Source organism: Enhydra lutris, unplaced genomic scaffold (assembly GCF_002288905.1).
Source record: "Enhydra lutris kenyoni isolate GAN:26980312 unplaced genomic scaffold, ASM228890v2 scaffoldscaffold12, whole genome shotgun sequence".
In the NCBI taxonomy this organism is placed as follows: Eukaryota; Metazoa; Chordata; class Mammalia; order Carnivora; family Mustelidae; genus Enhydra; species Enhydra lutris.
In genome coordinates this window covers 61166533-61185811 of record NW_019154096.1, presented here as the reverse complement: position 1 = coordinate 61185811, position 19279 = coordinate 61166533, and the positions used below count along the sequence as shown (strand labels likewise).

The window sequence follows — 19279 nt, the reverse complement described above, 5'->3', positions numbered from 1 at the left end:
TCCTCCCCAGCTCCTGCTCGCTCAGAATCTTCAGAAGATATTGCTTTTGGAAAAACCAATTAGAAAATGCTCTTACATTAAGGACAAACACTAGACTGGCAAATCATTGAAGAGGGTCTAGCAGCACTGCAGCTTTAGGTCTGGGCTGGGCCACTCACTACCAACATTTTCTTTTAAACCCAGAAGAGTTCCAGTGGGAAATCCACAAGACTCTCCATCCCTTAATTCCTCCATTTTATAATCATCTTATAACCACACCACTTTCCTCATTTCCAACCCATCTGTGAATATTACTGCTATGGGAGATACAAGTTTTTCTTGAAAATTCTCAAGTCTAAATATCAACCTGAGAGGACGCTGTTTGGTCTAAGTAGTCCAATTAAATAATACTCCAGATTGTTCTTTCCATAGGGCTCATACATTTATTTACTGGCTTTTTGAGGGGCAGTCTACTACAAGTAGACAATGAGGACAAAGTCGTGTCTACAAGACTCAAGAATGTAGACAAGACTCCATCCTATGTATTTTGTCATTTTAAAAAGCACAGCTAAAAACTTTTGGAATAATTTCTTAGAAAATTAATCAGTGCACATCCAAATTAGATTAGTAATACTACTTTGGTTCCTCTTTTGCCTTTTACCAAATTAGATTAATAAAATCAGTGTTAACTGATTTTAAGGTATGGACAAGAAACTAGTACTTTGTCTAGTGATAGGAGTTACCTGGGACTGAAAATAAGGTACATATATATTTTTTAACTATTGTAAACAAGGTCAAAGCTGGCCCCGGGAATGGCAAAACCTAAAGTAGTTTGTGTAGGTATAAAATGAAAGGTAGCTTAATCAGTAACATTCACCACTGCTTTGGTATCAAGACTTGCCCAACCAGAAATTATATAGGCCTTAGAAACAATTATGGACTGGTTATATACCCATCTATCTCTCTGCTAGATAAAACACAGAACCTTTTGGCCATGGAATAAATATCAAAAAGTACCGATTTGTCATTTAAGGTATAAATGACAGTTAAAATATTACAGATTGCAGCAATAAAATCTGCATCTTGATTAATTTGAGAGAATACACAAAATTCTCTGCAGACTTGACACTTTAGGAAAAACAATATTGATTACATAATATACAGGCTCAGTCCTGCAATAGGTTCTCTTAACGATTTCTGTAACAATATATTAGCATTATTGTGCCAGAAACTTTAGAAAACTGTATGCTTGTTCCTCAGTTACAAGCTGATGAGCTTCCAGGGGAGACTACAGCACAGCGGAGAAGCAGGAGATGCAGACCCGAAGCCCTTTGCTTACCTCTCCAAGCTGCATAGATTAGGCAAGCACAGCTTCTCTGAAGGACTGATCCTTCTAAAGTCAGAACGAGAAAACAAGGCTGAAGGAATAAATGAAGTAATTTGGTATCTTTAAACTTCCCTCAATCTTAAAGTACATCTAGCAATGCATAATCAGAATAAAGTCCTAACTGGAAGCTCAAAGATATTTTGGAGAAAAGTTCTCACGATTAATTAAAACTAAATTTAGACCCAGGATTGCCCTCTAATGGTCATCTCTTAGAAATGAAATCCCTTTGAAAACTACTGAATTTACAAGTTATTTTTTCTATCAAATTTCCCCAAAAGGCTTATCCTTGTTCTTATCTCCAGTATGTATACTAGACTCTTCTCCAAGAAAGAGCTCCAAGTATATTTATTTAAATAAAGCTGTAAGTAAATATAAGTATACTTCTGACGTTTAAAACTACTTGTAGAGCTAGGGACACCTGGCTGGTTCAGTGGGTAGAGCATGAGACTATTGATCTCGGGGTTGGAAGTTCAAGCCCCACATTGGGCCTGAGCAGACTTAAAAAATAAATAAACTTAAAAAAATAAAATGTCAAGATTTAAGAAAAAGCTTCTCTAACTGAACAGTCTTTCCGTGTTTTTAAAATACCACTTTCCTTGGAATGTCTCTCCTTGTCCCCAACAATAAAAATCAAAAAGGGAAAACAAAGAAAAGATAAACGGCTTTTACCCGAGTCTTTTCTGTATCTTAAGCAAAGGTATAGAGCAATATCACCTTGTCTTCTAGGTGTCATGGTGAAGGGTCAAGGGCTGCTCCGTATATTAAAGGATAGTATCACCACAGGTCACTCCTACTTTGCAAGTATTCATCAATTTCTTCCTTCCTGGGGTGACTTATTTAGAAAAAGAAAAGTCTTCCAAATTAAAAGTTAATGTTTTATCCTAAATCTATATCCCATCTTATATCACAACATGAATTCAGCATGGTTGGACTTATAATCTAAACTAAGGAAACTGCCTTAAAAAAAAAAAACACCTCACAAAAATGTACACTGGACCCACGCTGGGTCTGGCGCACAGGTGTCACTAGTAATTTTAGAATCTGAATTTTGATGGGTAAAATGCTAGTACCCCTTATTCATTTTCTGTAAGCCTTAGTCTCATTATCTACAAAATGGGGGATAAGATCACCTCTTTTGTTGGGATGTTGGGAAGGCCAAATGAGGTAATATATGAAAAGCACTTGGCATAATTTTTTGATTAACAGAAGGCATTAAAAAGCAAGAGGTTATCAATTAATCTCTCCAGCCAAAACATGCCAATTTTTGAAGAAGGCATTTTATTGCCACTCACAGGAACAAGGAGTCATTTTCTACCATGGTTTCTTCTTGAGACCTCACTTCAGATATTGTTTCAATGTGTTTTCCACCATAAGCATTAGAGTCCTTCCCGTGGTATCCGGATTCGTGAAATGAACTTGCTAAGACAACAAAGTTGAGAACAGTCTAGTGAAGAGAATGATAAGCAACAAAGGAAATGTCTTCTAAGTTCTGGATTATTTCCCAACCAACATGGTGCCTATCAACTAACAGAGGGAAGTTCCTGGCAAGGATTTAAGCCACATAGTGGATTGTTAGGTCTATTACACCCTCTAGTGGCCAAAAAGAAGATCGTTCTTTTAAAAATCTTGGTTTGATCAAGATGGAAATTTGGATGAGTATAGATATCACCCTTGAGTTAAAAAAATAACCAGCTTGCCTTTATGTTTTTTGCCTATGTAAAAAACAGAACAAAACAAAACCCTAAAAGCTAATGTTAAGAGAAACCAATGCTGTCACAACTGGACCCATTTGGCTCTCTTTCTTCTCTGTTAAATGAAAATACTAAACACTAGAAGAAAAAGCACAGGCAGCACACCTTTCAATGCCATATTGACTCTCAAATGTAACTAAAGTTAATGGTCTTTGTTGTGTTATGGAAGGGAATTCCGAAATGAGTATCTTTCTAAAGCAGGAATTTTTCACCACAGGGTTATTTACAAGCCAGGGTAATAATTAAATATGCCCAAGACTATGAATCTATTCTTCTCTGCCTAAACCCTTCATTTTTATAATGGGTAATTATAGTAAAAACTTCAATTAACCAGAACCCTCAATTAACATGATTTCCCCTCCTGCACTCTATTTTTAGGACAAAGTGGAAAAAGGAAATCACAAGAAGTCATTCCTATGAAGGACTGAGTTTGAAAATCTTCTAGAATAAATTATGCTAAGGAGAAAAAACCCAGAATAAAATTACATTCACACCATGATAAGCAATATATATGAGATGTATCTATAAATCATCAAGAGTTGGAAGGGAATAGATTTATTTTAATGTTAAGATGCTGGAATTGTAACCCAATTTCTATTCTTTTAATTATCATAGTTACATTTAAAAAAGTCAAAGACAAGAGTAATGTATATAATAAAATCAGCATATATTCTGCAACATTTTCTATTCTACATGCATAGATCTGAATAGTAGAACTGAGACTGAGAATCAGAGTCTTAAGTCCTTCCAAGATCGTGAGATCCCAGAGATATAGTTAAGGTCACCATTCGCTATTCAAGGCAAAAAACAGGTCACTTGGGGAACACTTCGTCTAATATGAGCTGAAACAAAACTTTAATATAGTGAATTTTCAACTAATTTGAAAATAAATTTACTAGGAAATTACTTATTCAGAAGCAACAGTCCTACTCAAAATGTCACTGCAGTTAAAAAAACGAAACAAAACAACAAAACCCCCATATTCCACAAAGCAATTCAGGCTATGCAACCACCCTTGAAACTTGAAAGTTCATGATACCAAATCCATCTATTTAAAATACTGTTTATTTGTGATTTAACATTAATTAGCATTACATCTAAGAGCAATATCAGATAACATTTATACATTTTCCACAGGACACAGAGGTTCATTGGCTCATTCTTTATGCCAAAGCAAGTAAATAGAGGCATTAGCAAAAGGTGCAAATAGTTCACTGTTGCGTTTAAAAAATATTTATGCACATTGCATTCATTTAAGATATATATATATTTAAAAAGTTATGGAAAAGCATAGTTCACAGGTTACTGTTTCTACATACGTTGTAATACAACATAAATGATGTAGAACATAAAAATTCTCAAATACAGAATTAAGCAACTGAAAGTTTCCACTAAGAGATTAAAATACTGATTCCAGTAGTTAGTGAGATCTAGAATGAAATTTCCAGGCTCTGTTTCAACTTTGCATCATCATACACATACAGTCAAACAGAACCAGCCCCAGAACACACTGTAATCAATGTGATTTTTTACATCCCAACTCACCCTCCAGAAACACTTCAGATTATTTTTACCCACTGACCATTTTGGATCATTGATTTTACACTGATTTGTGACATCACTTGGGTGATGGGGGGGAAAAACTATATTAAGCCTAGGTTTAAATTTGTATTTACATTAGAATGAAAGTTAACTGAAGTAAGGTTAAGAAAATTTTGTAAAAATCAAGAAGTGGTAGGTTTTCTCACTGGGGGATCAGACCCACGGATTTCTTCTAGTACTGCCTTCTAAAGATACAGAAATTAAAAGGAATTGACCCTTTTAAAACTCAAATATCAACCAAGAAATATGATTTTGGCAAAGCAGAATTTTAGCAATTTGGGACATGTTTCAAATAGACTATGCTTTAAATCCTATCGTGACTAAATCTTTATCAAACTAGAATTCTTTGCATGACACCACTTTTGTTCCCTTCATTTTTCACTTTCTCTCTTCCTTTTCATTTGGTTACCATAGGAGAGCTTCTTCATTTGTTAGCAATACTCAGAGAAAAATACATGATAAGGTTCAAATATGAATCTAGTTATACTTTGAAATGTTCTAATCCCCTTTTGATACCAAGTCCCTGGATTCTTGAATTATATTTAAGTATACTTAGTACCAAGCAGCCTCAAATGTGCTCTACTGTTATATGATTGGCTAATATGCTTATGATGCTTTTATATTGAATGGTATACAAACATCTCAACATACAAAAATCATTTTTGCCAGAGTTAAACTAAATAACCCATGTTACGTGTACAAAATCCCCTTTGTTGAAAAATAAGGGGCTTTCTAAACTAATAAAAAAGGAAGTTTTCAAAAATTATAGTTTACTAAAATGATTTTTTTTTTTTTTTTTTTTTGGCAAAGAAGGTTACTTCAGGTGAGGAAATTTTATACTATGAATAAAATTCCAAATGAATCTTTTCTTAAACTTTTCTTTAAAAAAATTATGTGCCAGTGTATACTAATGCTATAGATTCTTAGAAGCTTTTAAAGTGTTCTGTTAATGCCCACTGAAACAATGGGAACCCCAAAGGTACAGTCAATAAACGTGGTAAAAAATTATATTCTGATTACACAGTGAAGCAGGTGTTGAGAAATAAAAATTCTCTCTCTTGTTCACTGGTAATTTGTTTCCAACAGATATTATGCAGAAGGCCTGAAGTAATTCAGACAGATATCTGTTTGTGATGAATTATAGTAATACTTCATGAGGGCAGAGCTAACTAAAACTAGCAAGTGTTTAAAAATTCAAAACCTTTTTTGGACATATAAAATGAGATGAATTTGAAATTGTTTTCATAATGTTTTTCTTTTAGTAAAATCTCTTTCCAGTTCTTAAGTCCAGTTTGCTACATACCCCCAATCTTATCTACCACTGCATATTAATGATCAACTTAAATGTGGTATTTAAATGTGCAATGTCACATTGTAATAATAGTTATAAAAAGACTTTAGTTAGGCTTCAACTTTCTCCTTTTTTTTGTTCTTTTTCAGAAAAGAAGGAGTACGGAATTTCTTCTTTTTCTTGGATGGTGATTTGGAAGGTGAGCCTTCAGGTGACAGGACTTCTTCAATTTTTTCTGGAGACTTAATGGTAATCTCGATGTTCTCTATGGTCGTGCTCGTAGTTAACCTACTCACTCGCTTCGCAAGCTCATCTTCAACATCATGCATATCATCCTTGCCATTCACTACCATGACAGGCACTTCCATGGAGATGAAGCTCTTGGAAAATAGCTCATGGTTTTCTACAAAAGGGGAGGGGGTGGGGTTTTTTTTTTTGGTTATTTTCTATAGTTAACAACTTTGTTTTATTTTATAAAACTGAAATGTTTTAGCAATGTACTAAGGTATTACTTTAAATTCAATAAAGATAAATCATTATCTTAATAGACTATGGGTCTATTAGCAGGAAGCTAATTTTCTCACATAGTATAATGGCGAAAGGCACAAAGTTATTAGACCAAAGGATGAAGGATAGCGAAGTCTGGTTTGATGATTTAACCGTTTCATTGTAAATCAAGTCAATACAAATGAGGAAGACAACGTGTATTTTTCTTTAATTTGGGGGTCATTTGGCAATTAAAACTGAAAAAGATTTCATGCTTCTGATTGGAAGATGTAGGACAAACCACTTTTAATTTCACAAATTCTCAAGAACTAATCGGTTGCCAGAATCCAAATTAAGGTAAATCAATATAAACTCTGAACTGAAGTAGCCCACCATTTAATAAAATAATAAATAAATAAAATTATTGGGAGCTTTAAGTAAAATCCATGGCAAACTTATTGCAATCAGGAGTTCAATTTCTTTACATGAAAACAAACGACAGAGGACAAACTCTTAAGACTAACTCAGTGAATGCTATGGGAAGTTACAGTGAATACCTTCTAACTTTTCAGGGATATTTTGCGGTGACTGAGTTTGAGACTGAATTTGTGAAACAGATGAAGCGTCATCTGAGAGTAACTCCTGCTCAGCATCTGTTGGATGAGAGTTTAGTTAAAAGCCATGCAAAACAAAGAAGCATAAGATCTTAGGGAGGTTAGTACATCAAACTCCTGCAGACGTATGATAAACTCTTCAGCAAAGAGCTGAGCATGCTAGCTGTCCCACAGAATAATAATTACGCATTAAGAGGAGGTTAATGTGTTAACATTTCTGGCTGCTAATAATAAGTTTACATACATGCTTAGTAAGGAAGCATGGCTAATCGCAGCCCAGGCAAACAATATGTATGCATTTAGCTTTTGCTTGAGTGTTACAAAACCAAACTATACTGAGCAGCCGGGTGATGAAAGTCTCTGATGAAAGAATGATGAAGTCTCACCAATGATGCTACATTCATGAGGCAGGCAGAATGCCTCACTGAATTTTTGAACAATATCCAATTAGTGATTCCTGTCAGAGCAATATTAGTGAGCTAATTCAGAAGGCCATAATGAATGTGGAAGAAACTACTTATAAAAATATATATATAAAAGGTGATGGTTCTAGAGTGCAGTATTTATTACCTGACATCTTTAGGCTTTCAAAACAATGAGAGATTAAAGAGGGACATTTTATAAAATAGAAAAACAGAGAAAGTTTCCAACCTTATGTTAGAATAAACAAATGCAGTAATACCACTTAGAACATTTGGTATGTTCACATTAATGAGTCAGGACGACTCCCTCTTGTGAGAAAGGCACCAACTAACATACTGATAAAAATCGCTTCCTTGATGATCCACTTGTCAATTCTTTCTACATGATACCTAACATGAACAAAAATTCTCTATTAGTTCTGTTCTGCCTTGGGTAAAAATTTCAACTGTATGTTGTAGATGCTGTAAAGCAGAGGCTTTTACCTTTTTCTGGGGTCACAGATGAGAATTCTCCTTTACCCTGAGTGCCTCCTTTCTCCAAATGTGTATCATACAAAATTAAGCATATATTTTTCAGATGGCTCATGGACTGTCTGGAGTTTATCCAAAGACCCAAGATTGAGAACCCCTGCTATAAAGAATTTATTTTTGAGAAGAAGGGAGCTAATATTTAATTAGCTGGGGTTTCATGAACAACTTTTAAATATAATCCTTACTTAGGGTCCTAAAGTCAGAAAAACTCAACCTCACAAGAGTGCCCATGTGTTTAAAAAAAGTCACAGCAAAATTTTGGCAGTTTGCTTTTGAGATAGTATTGGTACCTTGCGATACCAATCTCTCTCTCAACAAGAGAGATTTTACAAAGTATTATTAAAGACACACAATATATGCTGTAATGTTTAAATCTGTTACTGTATCTATATTTATTTTAGCTGGTAATTCTTTACTTATCTGTGGGTATCACTGTACTATGGAAGACTTTCTGCCAGCCATCAGACTGCTTTCCAAGGAAAGCTGTTTTCTCTACATGTTAACATAAATGGACTATGGGGACTCTGCATTTTAGCTCCACCCACACTCAGCAAGTTCTGGGAGAGGTAACAGAATAACCGATTGCAGAAGGACATTTAAAAACAACAACAACAAAAAAACACTGAATGCCTTCTATCATCCAACTCAAGGTGTTCTGCTGTTAGTAGTATGGTTATCAGGCTTAACCTGAATATGAACTAACCTTCCAAGCCTTGCTGTTTACGTTCGATTGTCTTCTTATACTCTTCAAGCTCTCCTTCTGTGAGATGACTGAAGGGGTTGGGAGGAGCGGGTGGAGCCTGATCGTCATCTTCAAATTGCATGGTCTTGTGGAGGAAAAAGATTGACAGATCAGAGGTTATTCTTTGGAACTGGATTAGGGGGCACGGAACATAGCTGAAGGCTCTCAGAATGATGGTGGGAGAATGGTAAGAGCCTGAAGAATTCTGTAGATAAATGGCCTCAGATAAAAGAACTACAAAATTAACATTTGGGGATTCCCTAGAGAAACAACCAATGACCCTACGGTGAAGCTCACCAGTTCCCAAGCTCTGCATGCACCCAGAGCATCTGACTGGCTTTCCAGTGCCCCAGTCTTAAATATAAACAGACTACCATGTATTACTAGATACCTGAGGAGTGCTTCCAATATGGAAGGGAAAAACCAGGAAACAACAACAAAAAGAGAACTTAGAAGAACAAGGAAAATAAAGGTAGCTTAAGAGATCTTAAATTGATTCCCTTAGAGCAGTAAGAGAAAATGCTGTATCCATGAAGAAGACCAGGATGTTATTTAAAAAAGAAACATTCAGGGAGTAAGAAGTCTTAAAAATCTTTAAAAATGTATCAAAACAGAAAATTAAACAGAAGGATAATAGTCAAGCAAATCTCCTAGAAAGTAGGAAAAAAAGACAAAGGGATGGAAAATGGTAAAGAGAAATATCAGAGGCTCAAAGAGGTTCAATTAACAGTAAATCTTGACCAGGTGCCTGGGTGGCTCAATGGGTTAAGCCTCTGCCTTCAGCTCAGGTCATGATCTCAGGGTCCTGGGATCCAGCCCCGCATTGGGCTCTATGCTCAGCAGGGAGCCTGCTTCCTCATCTCTCTCTCTCTCTCTCTGCCTGCTTGTGATCCTGTCAAATAAATAAATAAAGTCTTAAAAAAAAAAAAAAAAACAAACCAGTAAATCTTGACAGAAAAAGAGACTGGAGGGAAAAAACTATTGAAGAAATACATTTTAAAAATTCCCAGAACTGAACTATAGGACTTTGCAGATTCAAAGGGGTTACTAAATGCTAAGAACAAAGACTGAAAGAAATCTACTACAGAGCACATCATCGTAAAACTTCAGAACAGGAGGGATGTAGAAGAGGTCTAAAAGAATAAAAAGGGGCCCTACACTCCCCTTCTACTTCTCAACAGTAACATGGAGTTAGGGGACAACAGAGTGATGCTTTCCACGTTTTTGAGGTAAATTATTCTAACTAGAATTCTGTGTCTATTATATGAACATTGAGGGTAAAACACAGGATTTCAAGGTGTTAACCTCCCGTGTATCCCTTCTCAGAAAGCTAGTAAGAGGATATGCTCAATGATAAAGGAATAAATCAAGAAACTGGAAGACCAGATGTAGGAAACAGGATACTACACAGTCAAGAATCAGAGGAATCTTCAGGATGAGAATGTGTGGCTGGTCTGAAGAGCAACCAGTCCAGATCTGGTCTGGAATGACAGAGCAATGAGAGATTACCTGTTACCTTTGATCCTTTGGAAAATAATAAGGCTTTAAAATTCCTTTGATAAGTTTGGGAAAAACTAAGCCAATGCACCCAAAATACAAAGCCAATGACAAAAGGAGGCACTTACTAATTCCAGGGGTCAGAGGGTAGTATAAGAAAGGCGTTGTAATCATGGGATACTATCTCGCTCAGCAGTAAACACCGAAAGCTGATTTAACAAGGAAAATGTAATATAATCTCTCCCCATTTTCTCATCTCTGAAATCAGGATTCATCTAATGATTAATGGCTTCCTACAATTATAACTGTGAGGGTTTTTTCTCTTTTAGTGATATACAAAACAATGGCACTTCTTACAGTTGATGACATAGGTTCAATGAAATCAATTGAGATCTAAAATTAATAGGCTGAGAAAAAGCAGAACAAAGAAGCTCTTTAGAAACATGAAGGTAAATGCTAGAAGAAAATCCTTGGCCCTTAAAATTGGGAACTGAAGGTGATATTTTAAGTCTTGCAATTATTTGACTTTTTAACTTGTGCTTATATTAACTTTAGTAAACATAAATATTCATTATAAAAAACAAAGAAATTAGTGCGGTAGATCAGAACCAAAGATCATACTGCTTCATGAACTTACAGAAGGTGGTTTATCCACAACAATTCCAGCAAGCAATTGAGACTGTGGTCCTGCTGTTTTCAAGTCGTACCGGTTTTGTTCTCGAATCTGAATTGAAATACAGTAACAAGTTCTTGGGGGCAACTATGCAGATGATCTTTACTCTATCTTTTCCCATAGGCTTGCTCTCTGACCACCCAGAGCCTCTTTCATTCCTGTCTCCACAAAGCCCTCTCTGCCCAACCCAACAACTCACATTCATCTCCTCCACTCTTCTCGATGTGTGATTTCTATTGTCTTACATGGTTAGAGAACTACATTTTCCACTAATGCCAGGGCTCACTTTCGCTAATACAGCAGCAATATGTTTAATGCTTCTTCCTCGGGTAGCCCACTCACCAGTGACTAGCAGAGCTGAAGGTATTCAATACAAGCTAAGAGTAGGAGTTTCAAATTATTCTTTATTCAAACCCCCAAGTCTGGTATTAATCAGATTTAATCACCAGCGATTTGAACATAAAATGGTATTAAAAATGCCTCCCCAGGCCACAGAGGACCACATCTTACCTTATTTCTCTTTTCTAGTACCTCATTTGGGTTTGTGTTTAAAGGAACAAACTGATTTGGATCTTCAATTTTGATAGGTGTTCCACTACTAACTTTAGAAGAGTCCTCTGCTCTCATCCACTAAAAAACAAAAAATTTTATAGAATAAAGCTTTGTGTTAAGGAAAAAGGGTAGGTTCTTGGTAACTGTTTATAGACTCAAAGACAGGGAGCATACACTGCCAATATTTTAAAGAATTTCACTAAGCAGTATTTAGTGGTCAATTACTATATATCTCACACTGTTAGAAAAAGGCTCATGATCAGCACTCAAAAAAAGTGATTACTATTTACATGAATACTCATTTATATGGCTACTTAAATTTTCTCCCTTTGGCATTTTCAAATACGATGCTCAAACACTCCAAGCACAGATACAGAGCTTGATCTCGTATTAACTCACATTTAGAGATGGCGCCTGCATTGAAGGTTCTTCAACTGATGATGGCTAAGTCACCAAAAAGGACACAGGAATCTTTTAAGATTTAGTTTTCCAGACTTCATTTTTTATTTCTGGTTGCCAGAAAAGGCCAATTACCTGACCAGCATTTTACAGACAGGGTAATCTGGTAGTGACCCGTAATACAACAGAAGGATAGGGATGGCAGAGCCTTATAGAATTTTTCTTCACCCCATATTATATCCCTAAAAGGCGGCTAATATTCATCAAGATTAATAATGGCTGGCCATCAGTCTCTGTCAATAAAATTAATTCTGGGAAACTAAGGAGTTTAATTATGTTCTTTCACTAGGAGATTAAAAAAATAGGTTTCTTAAGATTTTATTTATTTTTTTAATTTTATTTTTTATTTTATTTATTCATTTATTTAATTTATTTTTTTGATAGAGTGAGGGAGAGAGAGAGAACATGAGCAGGGTCAGAGGGAGAAGCAGACTCCCCTGCTGAATAGGGAGCCTGATGTGGGGCTTGATCCCAGGACTCTGGGTTCATGACCTGAGCTGAAGGCAGACGTTTTTTAATTGACTGAGCCACGCAGGCTCCCCAGGAGATAAGATCTTATAGACTAGGGAGAAACACTTTGATGCCTAGGAACTTCCATATTGAATGCTACTGATTTTTATGATAGGATGAACAATTTTGAGTATTTAGAGGATATTTGGTGATAAGCACTCTAAAACTAAACCAAATCTGAAGCAAAATGTTGAAAAAGATAAGACAACCCATGTCTCTCTCTATAAGATCTTGCCTAAGGATAACTATGTGCAATAATTCATGAAACTCTGGAACCATTATGTTTTGGTAACTTTTATAGATCTGATTCATTGGTATAATATAAACTGCAAAGCAGTATCAAATAGTGGATTAAGGAGAGGGCTCCAGAGTCACTGTATGCATCCAAATCATGACTTTACTATTCACAGATTATTAGTTAATCCTTCTCTGCCTCAGTTTTCACATCTATAAAATGGGGGGAAAACAGCATCTTCTTTTGTCTTAAGAGAATTAAGTAAAAATTCCTTTATGGCCCATAAAACAAAGTATCCTGTACAAAGTTTACACCTGATAAATGACAGGTTATTATTATTATATTCTGCTTTCCCAGTATTTTTAACAGAACATTCAACTCACGAGTAACTAGGCAAAATGTTTAGTAACAGCAAACCACATAGAATAGTGACATACTGTGATTTTGGTCCTGGGACTGGTTTCACCATTCCGAGATTCCTCAGGCACATTCACTTTCATGTAAGTATTTGGGGAGTTCAGCCATCTTGTTTTTTCACGCTGCTGTCTCTGTGCCATGTATTTGAGAGGAGAGAGTGGTACTGTGTCATCCTCAAAGGAAAAAGCAGTCACAGTTGCTGGGATTTCCACATCACTCTTGTGCCTGGGCTTCTCTCGAATGAGAGGATGCCTGTAAGCATAGCCAGTTCTATACCCCTAAGGGAGAAAAAAAAACCACATTTGAAGCAACCAAACATGTACCGAACACAACATTTGGACTCTAATCCTTTAAACAAATGATCAAAAAGACTCCTCTGTCAAAAAACAAAGGGGAAAATATCTTTCAAACCCTGCATAAACTCCACGTAACATTAGAGTTGAAATTAAGCAAATTTCAAGATCTGGTTGAAAGAGATTCCAGCTGACAATGCGATCTCCACTCACACAACTGTTCCTGACAAAGGTAATTTCAAAACTGCTGACCAGAAACATTTTCCTCGTTATTTTCCAGTTTTCTGGAAGCCAAATCTCAGTGCTCATTTAAGTCTTTGCTTCTGGGTCTGAGGGAAAATCTATCTTCTGACCCTTAGTGGAGGAGGGTAAAATCTCAAGATGACATCTGCATGTTTCACCATTTGATTCTTAAAAATGTGGTAAAATTACACTGGAGTGCCTCCCTAGGGTCAAACTCAGCTCCCAGAGGCATAAAGAGGGTCCCAGATAGTCCAAAGGGAGATGGAGGCATTTGCTCTTGAATCTGAAGACATGAAATCCAAGTTCACATACAATTTTTCACCTACCAAATTATCCAGAGTCCTCATCAGCCCTTCAAACTCAATCTCGCCAACTTTCCATTTCTGATGGGAACCCATATTCACTCCTCCTCCTCCAGATGCTGCTACAGTGTAAGTGAAAGCTTTATACTTCTGTGGATCCAGCACAAGCAGATTGTCTACTCCGCCTGCCCCTGCTAATGCCCGCACCTGTCATCAATGGCAAAACAGGCACAAGACTGTAAGGATTATAATGAATATTTTACCTTTAAAAAGGTATATTTATTTTTATTTTTTAAAAGGTATAATTTTAATTCAGCAAATACCTGTAACACTTAACCTATATAGGTTATAACTAACCTATATAACCTATAATATAGGTTATTAACTAACAACAAAAATAAGGCAACATACTTGTGAAAATAGGCAGCTGAAGTATCTTTTCCATCTATCTGAAAAAGATACCTTCCAGGAATCCGACCCTCCCTCATGGAAAACACAGTTAGAGCCATTCCCTCTAACATATTTCAAAAAACTGAATTCTCTTGCCGAATTTTAAAGTTAACTTGCAGTTTTCCCATGGCTATCCTTTTTTTTCCCCCTGAAAGTTATAATTTCAAAGAAATACAGACACTATACTGTGAATTTAAGGATATTTAGGCAGAAGTAGTCAGGTTATTATCTTGAGCTTTTCACAGCTTCATTTGAGAAGAGGAGGAGGTACTATTAAAGCGGGGAAAAAAAAGTTGGTTAAGGCATTAAAACTGACAAGAGAAGTTTTTTCCCCTTTTCTGTGGCCCTTCCAATAAATTAAGATTATTACCATTTGCTTCAAGATAATCTTCATGAAGATGGAAACTAGGTCTGTTAAAAATACATTCAGCTTCTTTGAGGAAAAAAGTAGCTAACGACCATCCAACCTATTATAATAAGTCTGAGGGTGTGCAATTGTTACAAACTGCAAGAGTCTGTAAGACTTCTGGCCCTGCTCTTACACTTTTTATAAAAGTGGCTGTAATACATCTGATCTTTGAGGAGTGACAGTTGCCTCTGTTTCTCAGCGCCACACCACTACAGGATAAAAACAGAGATATATAAATTTACTCTATCTTAAAAAGCAGGATTGGGAGAAAATGATGTTTATGAAGCACTCGGATTTGTGTGTGTGCATTTATATGTGACATTTTTCCCTCCTATTTTCAATTCAAGAGATAACTGAGCTGATCCTTTTTATTCAAGTAAAAGAGAACTTCTCTTAAAAGGCAAAACAGAAAAAAAAAAAAAGACAAAACAGAAAGCCAACAGGACTTTGCAAGTAAGTAAACACAAAACCCAACTCAACAAGCAAATTACAAAGCAATTAAAAAAAAAAAAAAAAGTGTGTGTGTGGGAGGATAATTTTTCCTACCTGAATCTCACAGGCTATCTGCGCACTAAATATATAATGAAAAGCCTCCTCAACTGTTTCTCCAAGGGCGACCACACCATGATTTCTGAGTACCAGCACCTAAAATAGAAACCCAAAGCAATCACTTGAAATAACTGGCATAGCTCACACTGTTTTCATCAACAGCAAGAGCAACAAAAATAGCTCCTTCAATAGAAACTCTACTTACATACCTTACAACTTGGCCCCAGAACTTTCTGCAGTTGAATTCTCTCCTCTTGTTCATCAAGTGACCCTTGGTAGTCATAATAGGCGATATCTCCCAGGATGAGGGACTCTTGCGAAATTGGAAGGATCCCGCACTTCATGGAGGAGACCTATTTGATTGGGTCCATGTCAAGAAGACACATTTAGTTACTAATTACACTCTCTGAGGAACCTGATTCTTTAGTCAGCTCAAGAAGCACTAGCCTAGTCACTGTTCACCATTCCAGCCCATCTCCCACTTCAGCTCATCATTTCTTCCGGGGGGGGGAAAAAAAACAAAAACGGATTTAGGGGATACAAGTCAATTTAAATGTTATGCCAAATATTATGAAAGAAACTTTGCTTCAAAAAACTCAGTACCCAATTATTAACTGATTAGTTAAAAATGCCTATGTTATCTCTCCAGTTGTTTTTTACAATGTCAGCATTTGGTCCAAAGGAACTTTCGCTTTCTGGGTACTCAGAGAACTAATATTTTGTGTAGGATTCTGAATGATGGGATGTGAAAGTGTGTAGGTAGTAAAGCATCATGTAAGGAAAACCACAAAAATAATACCCTTCCCAGAACCATTGCTGCTTTTCGCCTTCAGTGACTTACAGCTGCTGTTGCAAGGGTATGGATGTGTATTACACACTTAACATCAGGACGTGTGGAATAGATTGCAGCATGGGGACTGAAGCCTGTATGGTCAATTTTCAGATTAGTACTTCCCTGATCAACCACTTCTCCTATTATATTGACTTTCACCTGGAAAAAATCAGAGAGACATATTTAATTGGTGTCAATGGATCAAAGACATGTATCAAAGTCCGTCTGTGGTCTACCAACTAAACCAGGAGGTGGCAACTTTTTTGTCAAAGACCAAACAGTAAGTAGTTTAGACTTTGTGGGCCTCTGATACAACTACTCAACTCTGCCACTTTATGTAGAGCCATGAAGAACTGTTAAAAACAAAACAAAACAAAAAAAAAAAACGAGTGTGACTTTGTTCCCTTTAAACCTTATTTACAAAAACAGTCTGCAACAAAACTTAGAGTTTATTAAGAAGTAGTTTCCAAAAAGCCAAATAACTTAAAACTCTTCACTAAAGGTCTGGACAAGGTTACTAAACTCACTGGAAAAATTTCCATTTGCTAACACTGCAGCACCCAGAACCAGAGTAGTTCCTGCCACTCTAGAAGCCAACGACACTGGCTATGAGCACAATCATGGAAAAAAAAAAAAAAAAAAAAAGCTACACGGTCAGCCCCTCTGCTCACACCAACGGAACTTTGCTGAAATCTATAAAATACACACAGACTCTATGAGTTTTAAAAAAATTCCAGAGTATACAGGGTGGAAAAAATTTCAAAAGATTACCTTCAAAACATGGATAGGTTCACTGACAGGATCAACTTATTTATTAGTCTCTTTTAACTACCTTGTTTTTCTTTACCCCTAAAGCTTTTCTTACAAAAACAACATAACCTTCCAAACGCTTTCCTGTTCATTAGCAAACATTTCCCATCCATACCTTCTCTTGTTCTGTCCTGTACCAAAAACTAAAAGCTGTTAGAAAAGCACAAAGAAGGACAAAGAAAGTAAGGTAGGAATGAAAATTATACCAAATTGGAGGCTGTAGCTTCAGAAAAAGACAGGCCTCTAGGAATTATTATTATGTGGTCTTGCTCCTTACTTATTCTCACCTGGGAGAAAGAACAAAAACAGGGAATTACTGTGAGGTGTTCATATTTTACAGTGTAAATGCAACTAGGAATATATTTGCAGTGAATAACTATAAGAGATTGGGGGGGGGTTAACAGGAAGCAACAGAGCAGAAATTAAAGGAGTGCAACAGGAAACTTTCCTTGAAAAGTTTTCTTCCCTCAACATGCAAGCACTTGCTAAAAATTTCTGACGTTAGTTTCTCATTTACTGAACTTACCAGTAGTGTTATCCTGGGAGTTCTAAGGTTGCTCAGGGTCAACTACATTCATGAGAAAATATTAACTGAATGTGGTAATGACTATAATCTTGATTTACAACATGGAAATTAAGGGAAAAGGGGCAAAGGAAAGAGAACACAGTCTCTTCCTGGGAAGGAGTTGAGGGAGAGATGGAAGGGGAAACTAAGGAGTGGCGGAGAGTGAAGAGCCCTAAGGAAGACCACACCTGAGCCACTGTGACCACAATTCTGTACTTTTTTACTTCCAAATAATATCTAGCTTTCAAGTGTGACAACATGAAAACAGATGATAATGGAAAAAAATATACTTTAAAAATAAAGCCCAGGGAGGAAACTTCCCTGACCTCCTCTATTTTTCCTGTGCCAAGTGCTTTTTAGTGACACTCATGCTCAAATATAATTAATATGGAGAGAAAAAATTCTGCCAGAAGAATTTCCTCTTGGATAGGTTCTGCAGTTGGTTTGCACTAAAAGGACACCACAGACAGATGGAGAAGAAAGCTAGGTTAACTGCAGTCTTTCCCTTAGAGTTAAGGTTTGAATCAGGAGTCGGCTGTAACCCAGCAATGCTAGGTTCAGAAAATGAAGTCTGACTGAACTTACGAGTAAAGGTGGAAAGAGTACAGCTGCCTTCTAGTTGGGATTTTTTAGAAAAGGAATCGGAAGCCAAAGAACTCACGGAAATATATGTATTTGCCAGCTGCGCCCATCCAAACAAGTCCACGAGTCTGTACAAGCTGGCAAGCTTACAGCGAGTAAGTTTTTCTCCCTTCACGTATGAGGACGTATCTGCCCCAGGAAGGTCATTGATAGGTGTGACCATGCCGAGACCTAGAAGGAGAAATTGTGGAGAGAGATTCACATCAAGTAATGTGGTACCTGGAAGCTGCCAGAGTCTGGGAGAGCTCCAGCCTTGTAAAAACGATGTGAAACTTCTCAGCCCACACAATGTTTCATTAGCTTATCATCCTTCACAGAAGTACATGGAGAGTTAAAATGCACATCAGCAATCTTTGCTATTTCATCTAGTACCGGACTTGTAAGGGAGGGACTTGGTAGGGAGTCAGGCTCACAATGCTAGGGGAGAATGGTCACATGATCCTAATGGCCAAAGTGTTAATACTGAGGTTACTGCTGACTTTATGATGAAAAAATGTCAACAGAAAGCTACTTTTCTAATAGCCCCTTTGACATTTATTCAACAAAAATTTATTTAAGAGAAGAATGCATTCAAACCACACACAGTCTGTCTTCAGCCGTCACTGAGCAACAAAACCTAGTCTTGGGCTTTAGCGACCAAGTTCCACTTTTCCTGTCTTTGTTCTCCTTGACACCATTTACCATCTCTTCCCTGGAATGCTTCTGCAGACCTGTATGACACCACCCGGACCTCTCCTTCCCCTTTCACCTGCTGCTTCTTTCTCCTTCAACCAGCTCTCTTCCCTTCTCCCACCTGTGGCTCCAGCCCAAAGCTCAGTCCTCCACCTATGCTCCCTCTTGTTTTACTTTTCCCCAGGAAAACAATCCTGAGTTTCCAGCTGTCACCTCCATGCAGAAGACACCCTGATCTTTATCTGCGACCAGAGCCTCCTGCCCACCCTTTATTTAGCCCACTGCTTCTAACTGCCTGCAACCAACAACATATAAATTTAAAAGGTCTTAAAAGTGATTTTATCTCCCTGCTCTTTCTTACCTT

At 36.8% G+C, this 19279-nt stretch overlaps 1 protein-coding gene across 5 annotated transcripts in view; it reads right to left on the bottom strand.

Annotated features, from left to right (window-relative positions):
- Positions 1 to 4164: 4164 nt before the first annotated feature.
- LOC111144882 (adducin 3) overlaps positions 4165 to 19279 on the bottom strand; it is a 121947-nt gene continuing 106832 nt past the window's right edge. For 4 of the 5 annotated variants that reach the window (XM_022499461.1, XM_022499462.1, XM_022499463.1 and 1 more), the window contains 12 exons: positions 18263 to 18414; positions 17243 to 17323; positions 16236 to 16385; positions 15604 to 15747; positions 15392 to 15490; positions 14011 to 14193; positions 13169 to 13426; positions 11486 to 11605; positions 10940 to 11026; positions 8767 to 8890; positions 7054 to 7149; positions 4165 to 6413 (listed from right to left, as the gene is read on the bottom strand). In XM_022499461.1, coding sequence (XP_022355169.1) covers positions 6121 to 6413; positions 7054 to 7149; positions 8767 to 8890; positions 10940 to 11026; positions 11486 to 11605; positions 13169 to 13426; positions 14011 to 14193; positions 15392 to 15490; positions 15604 to 15747; positions 16236 to 16385; positions 17243 to 17323; positions 18263 to 18414 — 1787 coding nt within the window. In that variant the 3' untranslated portion in view covers positions 4165 to 6120. The remainder of the gene's footprint in view (positions 6414 to 7053; positions 7150 to 8766; positions 8891 to 10939; positions 11027 to 11485; positions 11606 to 13168; positions 13427 to 14010; positions 14194 to 15391; positions 15491 to 15603; positions 15748 to 16235; positions 16386 to 17242; positions 17324 to 18262; positions 18415 to 19279) is intronic. The other variant, XM_022499465.1, reaches the window with a different exon arrangement.